The 9565-nt window shown below is 46.7% G+C and overlaps 1 protein-coding gene across 1 annotated transcript in view; it reads left to right on the forward strand.

Moving 5' to 3' along the window:
* Positions 1-9565, forward strand: part of LOC111972560 (suppressor of tumorigenicity 14 protein homolog) — a 32301-nt gene that overhangs the window by 17465 nt on the left and 5271 nt on the right. Inside the window, 5 exon segments of the mRNA XM_070446625.1 lie at positions 3441-3545; positions 3687-3797; positions 7947-8060; positions 8197-8316; positions 9133-9243. Coding sequence (XP_070302726.1) covers positions 3441-3545; positions 3687-3797; positions 7947-8060; positions 8197-8316; positions 9133-9243 — 561 coding nt within the window.

The raw sequence follows: 9565 nt of genomic DNA on the forward strand, positions 1-9565 counted from the left end.
TTCACACCTCTACCGACACACCTCTACCTACACCAGTATCACACATCTCTACCACACACCAGTATCACACACACCTGTCTCACACACCTCTACCACACACCTCTAACCTCACACCTGTCTCACACACCTCTACATCCACACTCTACCTCACACCTGTCCACACACCTCTACCTCACACCTGTATCACACATCTCCACCACACACCTGTCGCACACACCTCTACCTCACACCTCTACCCTCACACCTCTACACACACCTCTACACCACACCTGTCTCACACACCTCTACCTCACACCTGTATCCCACATCTCTACCACACACCTGTATCACACACCTCAACCACACACACCTGTATCACACACACCTGTATCATACACCTCTACATCACACCTCTACCTCACACCTGTATCACACATCTCTACCACACACCTGTCGCACACACCTCTACCTCACACCTCTACCTCACACCTCTACCACACACCTCTACCTCAACCAGTATCACACATCTCTACCACACACCAGTATCACACACACCTGTCTCACACACCTCTACTACACACCTCTACCTCACACCTGTATCCCACATCTCTACCACACACCTGTATCACACACCTCAACCACACACCTGTATCACACACCTGTATCATACACCTCTACCTCAAACCCTACCTCACACCTGTATCACACATCTCTACCACACACCTGTATCACACATCTCTACCACACACCAGTATCACACACACCTGTCTCACACACCTCTACTCACACCTCTACCCTCACACCTGTATCACACATCTCTACCACACACCTGTATCACACATCTCTACCACACACCTGTATCACACATCTCTACCACACACCTGTATCACACATCTCTACCACACACCTGTATCACACATCTCTACCACACACACAGTATCACACACACCTGTCTCACACACCTCTACGTCACACCTCTACCTCACACCTGTATCACACACCTCTACCACACACTTCTACCTCACACCTGTATCACACATCTTTACCACCCACCTCTACCTCACACCTGTATGACTCAAATCTGTATCACACACCTGTATCACACATCTCTACCACCCACCTCTACCACACACCTATATCACTCACACCTGTATCAAACATCTCTACCACACACCTGGTATCACACATCTCTATCACAGACCTCTATCACAGACTCTATCACACACACCTATATCAATCACATCTACCCCAGACACCTGTATCACACACCTCTATCACACACCTGTATCACACACCCTGCCACGACACCTGTATCACACACCTCTATCACACACCTGTATCACACTCCTCTACCACACACACCTGTATCACACACCTCTATCACAACACACCTGTATCACACACCTCTGACCCAGACACCTGTATCACACACCTCTATCACACACCTGTATCACACTCCTCTATCACCACCACACCGAATCCACACCTCTCACACCACACACACACACCTGTATCACACCTCTATCACACAACACACCTGAATCCACACTCTCTATCACACACACACACCTGATCACACACCTCTATCACACACCACACACCTGAATACCACTCCTCTATACCACACACACACCTGAATCACACACCTCTATCACACCACACCACCACCTGTATCACACTCCTCTATCACACACACCACACCTGTACACACACCTCTATCACACACCGTATCACACTCCTCTACCACACACACTGAATCACCACCTCCTCTAACACACACACAACAACCTCGAATCACACCCTTATCAACACACACCTGCTATCACCACCTCATCACCACACACCACCTTATTCACACACCTCTACAACACCCTGTATCACACACCTCTACCAGACACCTGTATCACACACCTCTACCAGACACCTGTATCACACACCTCTAACCAGCACCTGTATCACACACACCGTCTACCACACACACCTGAATCACTCTCCATCCACACCCTGTATCACACTCCTCTACCACACACACTGAATCACACTCCTCTATCACACACCTGTATCACACACCTCTACCAGACACCTGAATCACACACCTCTACCAGACACCTGTCATCACACACCTCTATCACACACACCTGTATCACACACCTCTATCACCACACCTGTATCACACATCTCTATCACACACCACCTGTATCACACACTCTACCAGACACCTGTATCACACACCTCTATCACACACCTGTATCACACACCTACCAGACACCTGTAATCACACACCTCTCCAGACACCTGTATGCACACACCTCTATCCACACACCTGTATCACACTCCCTACCACAACACACACCTGAATCACACACCTCTATCCACACACACCTGTATCGCACACCTGTATCAACATCTCTACCAGACACCTGTATCACACACCTCTATGACCACACCTGTATCACACTCCTCTACCACACCACACCTGAATCACACACCTCTACCACACACACCTGTATCACACTCCTCTACCAGACACCTGTATCACACACCTCTTACCACACACACACCTGTACTCACACACCTGTTTTCCACACACCTCTATCACACACCTCTATCACACACACCTCTTAACTCCCACAACACCTGTATCACACATCTCTACCACACACCTGTATCAAACTCCTTAAACACACACCCGTTATCACACACCTGTTAACTCACACAAACGACAATACCTCTATGCACACACCTCTATCACACACACCTCTACCACACACCTGTATCACACATCTCTACCACACACCTGTATCACACTCCTCTACCACACACACCCGTATCACCCACCTGTATCACACACCTCTACCACACAACTGTATCACATACCTCTACCTCACACCTGTATCACACACCTCTACCACACACACCTGTATCACACATCTCTATCAGAACCCTCTACCACACACACCTCTATCACACACCTCTATCACACACCTCTATCACACAGCTGTATCAAACACCTCTACCACAGACACCTTTACCACTCAACTCTACCACACACCTCTACCTCACACTTCTACCACACACTAGTAAGACAGCAAGTGTAGTTCATTGGGATGTGAAACTTACTTCTCAGACTGAAGTGTCGCCACTTGCGCCGCCAAATTGTTAACTTTCACTGGCGCCGACTGGTAAGAGGCTTCAAGAGGGCTGTCATGTGTGCTAGCAAGGCAGAGGTCCTAGGTTCAAGCCTCGGTGGAATCAGGAGGAAGTGGTACTCGCTGAGCAAGCAGTGTGACGTCCTTTACACTAGCCTATACAGAGCTATACAACTGAAATACTCAACTCTACCACACACCTCTACCTCACACCTCTACCATACACACTGAGACAAACCTGTAGATTCCAGGTTCTCACCCATACAGAGATACTGTAGTCTCCCTTTCTCAACCCCCGCTCTCTCTCTCCAGCGTGTCCTCGTCAGTTCCGCTGTGGGGATGGGAGGTGTGTTCCTCTCAGGAAGGTGTGTGATGGAGTCAGAGACTGTTCAGACGGACGGGATGAGGCTAAATGCTGTATGTTACCCTCAACACTCTAACTCCTCACATACTGTACATGCATTCAGTAAGGATGCCGAAGATCACCATAAGTGATCTGCCTGTGCAATAAGTACTGTATTTCTTCAAAACAAGACCAGTATGTTGTGTTATGTGTAGCGACCTGTCGTCCAGGTGAGGTGTATTGTGGGAACGGTCAGTGCCGGCCTCACAGCAGCCAGTGTAACAGCCAGAGTAAATGTGGAGATAGCAGCGAAGAGGCCGACTGTGGTGAGTACCATACACACGCCTGGACCACATACTTTATCTTAATTATAAACTACTTATAAACATCATTGCATTGTTTGTTCATCATAAGGTTGTGTGAGACCATGTGTTACTTGTTTTCATTATGCCAGCTGCAAAGAGGACTGGTCTGTGGTAAGGACGGCCCCTCTCCCCATTTCTGTGTGTGTGTGTGTGTGTGTGTGTGTGTGTGTGTGTGTGTGTGTGTGTGTGTGTGTGTGTGTGTGTGTGTGTGTGTGTGTGTGTGTGTGTGTGTGTGTGTGTGTGTGTGTGTGTGTGTGTGTGTGGTGTGTGCGTGCGTGCGTGTGCGTGCGTGTGCGTGCGCGCGTGCCCCAGGTCAGGTGTTTACTCTTGTAGTAATAATGCCACCGGGGGGGATGACTGCCGTTTTACGGGCTCCTAACCAGTTTTTTTGCATTGTTTGTAACTTATTTTGTACATAATGTTGCTGCTACCGTATCGTATGACCAAAAATAGCTTCTGGACATCAGAACAGCGATTACTCACCTCAAAGAAAAGACGGAAATACAGGGGGCAGAGATCGGGGTGCCTTATGAGAATTTGTTGACGAGTGGGTAACCCACCTCTACCATCTGTTCTATTGGCCAACGTGCAATCACTGGTGAATAAACTGGATGATCTCCATTCGTGATTATCCTAACAACGGGACATTAAAAARGTGAATATCTTATGTTTCACTGCGTCGTGGCTGAACGAAGACACAGATCATATAGAGCTGGCTGGGTTTTCCATGCATCTGCAGGACAGAACAGCTACGTCTGGTAAGACGAGGGGTGAGGGTGTGAGTATATTTGTCAATAACAGCTGGTGCACGATGTCTAACATTAAAGAAGTCTCGAGGTATTGCTCACCTGAGGTAGAGTACCTCATGATAAGCTGGAGACCACATTATCTACCAAGAGTGTTTTCATCTATATTTTTCGTAGCCGTCTGTTTACCACCACAAACCGATGCTGACACTAAGACTGAACTGAACGAGCTATATAAGGCCATAAGCAAACAAGAAAATTCTCATCCAGAAGCGGTGCTCCTAGTGGCCGGGGACTTTAATGTAGACAAACTTAAATCCGTTTTACCTCATTTCTACCAGCATGTCACATGTGCAACCAGAGGAAAAAAACTCTATACCACCTTTACTCCACACACAGAGATGCGTACAAAGCTCTCCCTCAACTTCCATTTGGCAAATCTGACCATAACTATATCCTCCTGATTCCTGCTTACAAGCAAAAACTAAAGCAGGAAGTACCAGTGACTCGCTCAATATGGAAGTGGTCAGATGATAAGGATGCTATGCTACAGGACTGTTTTGCTAGCACAGACTGGAATATGTTCCGGGATTCATCCAATGTCATTGAGGAGTATATCACCTCAGTCACCGGCATCATCAATAAGTGCATCGACGATGTCCCCCCCACAGTGACCATGCGTACATATTTTAACCAGAAGCCATAGATTACAGGCAACATCATCACCGAGCTAAAGGCTAGAGCTGCTGCTTTCAAGGAGTGGGACGCTAATCCGGACGTTTATAAGAAATCCCACTACGCCCTCAGACAAACAATCAAACAGACAAACCGTCAATACAGGGCTAAGATTGAATCCTACTACACCGGCTCTGGCGCTTGTCGGATGTGGCACGGCTTGCAAACTATTACAGACTACAATGGGAAACCCAGCTGCGGGCTGCCCAGGGAAGCAAACCTACCAGACAAGCTAAATGCCTTTTATGTGCGCTTTGAGGCAAGTAACACTGAAGTATGCATGAGAGCACCAGCTGTTCCGGACGACTGTGTGATCACGCTCTCCTTCGCCGATGTGAGCAAGACCTTTAACCAGGTCATCATTCACAAGGCCGCAGGGCCAGACAGATTACCAGGATGTGTACTCAGATCATGCATGAACCAACTGGAAAGTGTCTTCACTGACATTTTCAACCTTTCCCTGGCCGAATCTGTAATACCTACATGTTTCAAGCAGATCACCATAGTCCCTGTGCCCAAGAAAGCGAAGGTAACCTGACTAAATGACTACCGCCCTGTAGCACTCACGTCGGTAGCCATGAAGTGCTTTGAAAGGCTGGTCATGATTCACATCAACACCATCATCCCGGACACCCTAGACCCACTCCAATTCGCACACCGCCCATACAGATCTACAGATGACACAATCTCAATTGTACTCCACACTGCCCTTTCCCACCTGGACAAAAGGAACATCTATGTGAGAATGCTGTCCATTGACTACAGCTCAGCGTTCAACACCATAGTGCCCACAAAGCTCATCACTAAGCTAAGGACACTGGGACTAAACACCTCGCTCTGCAACTGGATCCTGGAATTCCTGACGTGCAGCCCCCAGGTGGTAAGAGTAGGCAACAACACATCTGCCAGGCTGATCCTCAACACGGGGGCCCCTCAGGGGTGTGTGCTTATTCCCCTGCTGTACTCCCTGTTCACCCACGGCTGCGTGGCCAAGCACAACTCCAACACCATCATTAAGATTGCTGACTACACAACGGTGTTGTTCTCTCTTTTTCTCTCTTTCTTTCTTTCGTTCTTTCTCTCTCTTGGAGGACCTGAGCCCTAGGACCATGCCCCAGGACTACCTGGCCTGATGACTCCTTGCTGTCCGCAGTCCACCTGTTAGTGCTGCTGCTCCAGTTTCAACTGTTCTGCCTGCGGCTATGGAATCCTGACCTGTTCACCGGACGTGCTACCTGTCCCAGACCTGCTGTTTTCAACTCTCTAGAGACAGCAGGAGCAGTAGAGCTACTCTGAATGATCGGCTATGAAAAGCCAACTGACATTTACTCCTGAGGTGCTGACCTGTTGCACCCTCTACAACCACTGTGATTATTATTATTTGACCCTGCTGGTCATCTATGAACATTTGAACATCTTGGTCATGTTCTGTTATAATCTCCACCAAGCACAGCCAGAACAGGACTGGCCTCACCTCATAGCCTGGTTCCTCTCTAGGTTTCTTCCTAGGTTCTGGCCTTTCTAGGGAGTTTTTCCTAGCCACTGTGCTTCTACACCTGCATTGCTTGCTGTTTGATGTTTTCGGCTGGGTTTCGGTACAGCACTTTGTAACATCAGCTGATGTAAGGGCTTTATAAATACATTTGATTTGATTTGGTAGACCTGATCACCGACAACGATGAGACAGCCTATAGGGAGGAGGTCAGTGACCTCTCCCTCAACGTGAGCAAGACAAAGGAGCTGATCGTGGACTACAGGAAAAGGAGGTCCAAACACTCCCCCATTCACATCGACAGGGTTGTAGTGGAGCAGTTCCTTGGTGTCCACATCACCAACACAAACACACCAAGACAGTCGTGAATAGGGCACGACAACACCTTTTCCCCCTCAGGAGACTGAAAAGATTTGGCATGGGTCCCCAGATCCTCAAAAGGTTCTACAGCTGCACCATCAAGAGCATCCTGACAGGTTGCATCACCGCCTGGTATGGCAACTGCTCGGCATCTGACCATAAGGCGCTACAGAGGGTAGTGCGTACGGCCCAGTACATCACTGGGGCCAAGCTTCCTGCCATCCAGGACCTCTATACCAGGCGGTGTCAGAGGAAGGCCCAAATAATTGTCAGAGACTCCAGTCACCCAAGTCATAGACTGTCCTCTCTACTACCGCACGGCAAGTGGTACCGGAGCACCAACTCTAGGTCCAAAAGGTTCCTTAACAGTTTCTACCCACAATCCATAAGACTGCTGAATAATTAATCAACTGGCCACTCTGACTATTTACGTTGACCCCCCTCCCCTTGTTTTTACACTGCTGCTAGTCGCTGTTTATTATCTATGCATAGTCACTTTACCCCTACCTACATGTACAAATTACCTCGATTAACCTGTACCCCTGCACATTGACTAACCGGTACCCCCTGTATATAGCCTCGTTATTGTTATTTTATTGTGTTAATTTTTATTTCTTTTTTTGCTTTAGTTTATTTAGCAAATATTTTCTTATCTCTATTTCTTGAACTGCATTGTTGGTTAAGGGCTTGTAAGTAAGCATTTCACGGTAAGGTCTACACCTGTTGAATTCGGGGCATGTGACAAATAACATTTGATTTGATTTGTTGTCCCCCCAGCAGGTCAATGCTACCACATGTGCCACAACAAGGTGTGTGTCTCCAAGTCCTCAGTCTGTGATGGTGTCATAGACTGCAAGGACCGCAGTGATGAGATCAACTGCACTAAAGCATGTGAGTCAGTCCGTCTGTCAATTGGTCCGTCCGTCCTTCTATCCGTCTGCATCTTTCTTTGTTTATATTCATCCAATCCTCAATCCCTGTCTCTTTTTCTGTTTTTCCCTCCCTCCCTCTCTTTCTGTGTGTCCAGTCCATAAGGGCTGCTCTCCATCCTCCTATAAGTGTGCCAATGGGAAGTGTGTGAATAAGATCAACCCAGAGTGTGACGGCGTCAAAGACTGTTCTGATGGATCAGACGAGACGCGCTGCGGTGAGACTCATTACCACTTATAACACACGTATGAACCTACAATACCAGTTATAACACATGTATGAACCTACATATACCAGTTATAAACCAGTGTTAAATACACGTATAACATACATACACCAGTTATAACACACATATGAACCTACAAATACCAGTTATAATACACATATGAACCTATATATAACAGTTATAACACATGTATGAACCTACATATACCAGTTATAACACATGTATGAACCTACATATACCAGTTATACACATGTATGAACCTACATATACCAGTTATAACACATGTATGAACCTACATATACCAGTTATAATACACGTATGAACCTACATATACCACTAAAACACGTATGAAATTACATATACCAGTTATAACACACGTATGAACCTACATATACCAGTTATAATACACGTACAAACCTACATACACCAGTTATAACACATGTATGAACCTACATATACCAGTTATAACACATGTATGAACCTACATATACCAGTTATAACACATGTATGACCTACATACACCAGTTATAACACATGTATGAACTACAACACCAGTTATAACACATGTATGAACCATACATACACCAGTTATAACACATGTATGAACCTACATATACCAGTTTAACACATGTATGAACCTACATATACCATTTAACACATGTATGAACCTACATACACCAGTTATAACACATGTATGAACCTACATACACCAGTTATAACACATGTATGAACCTACATACAGTTAACATATAGACCTACAGTATACACAGTTATAACACATTTTTACACACAGTTACTTTCCCCCAGGTTGTGGCACCCGGCCCAGGAAGCGTGCTAAGATAGTGGGCGGGTCTGATGCGGGGACGGGGGCGTGGCCGTGGCAGGTCAGTCTACAGATGGAGCGTTATGGGCATGTGTGTGGAGCGACCCTACGGTAACAGCGCAGCCGTGGCTCATCTCTGCTGCACACTGCTTCCAGGACTCGTACACCATCAGGTGAGTGCTTTGTTATTGTAGTACAGTCAATTGTTGTTGTTCATTCGTTCTTTCGTGATGATGATATCATCAATATTAGCCGACCGACATATCATTCATCATTAGTAACTAGCTGTCTTTCGCTGTTCGTTACCCTGTTCTGCCTTCCATGGGAGGTATGCATCATCAATTCCAATTCATGCATTTTGTCTCTTATTTGGTTATGTTCCGGAATCGAGATGTGAGCAGGCATGGCATTCATATA

The sequence above is a fragment of the Salvelinus sp. IW2-2015 genome, linkage group LG14, assembly GCF_002910315.2.
Source record: "Salvelinus sp. IW2-2015 linkage group LG14, ASM291031v2, whole genome shotgun sequence".
Classification (NCBI taxonomy): Eukaryota; Metazoa; Chordata; class Actinopteri; order Salmoniformes; family Salmonidae; genus Salvelinus; species Salvelinus sp. IW2-2015.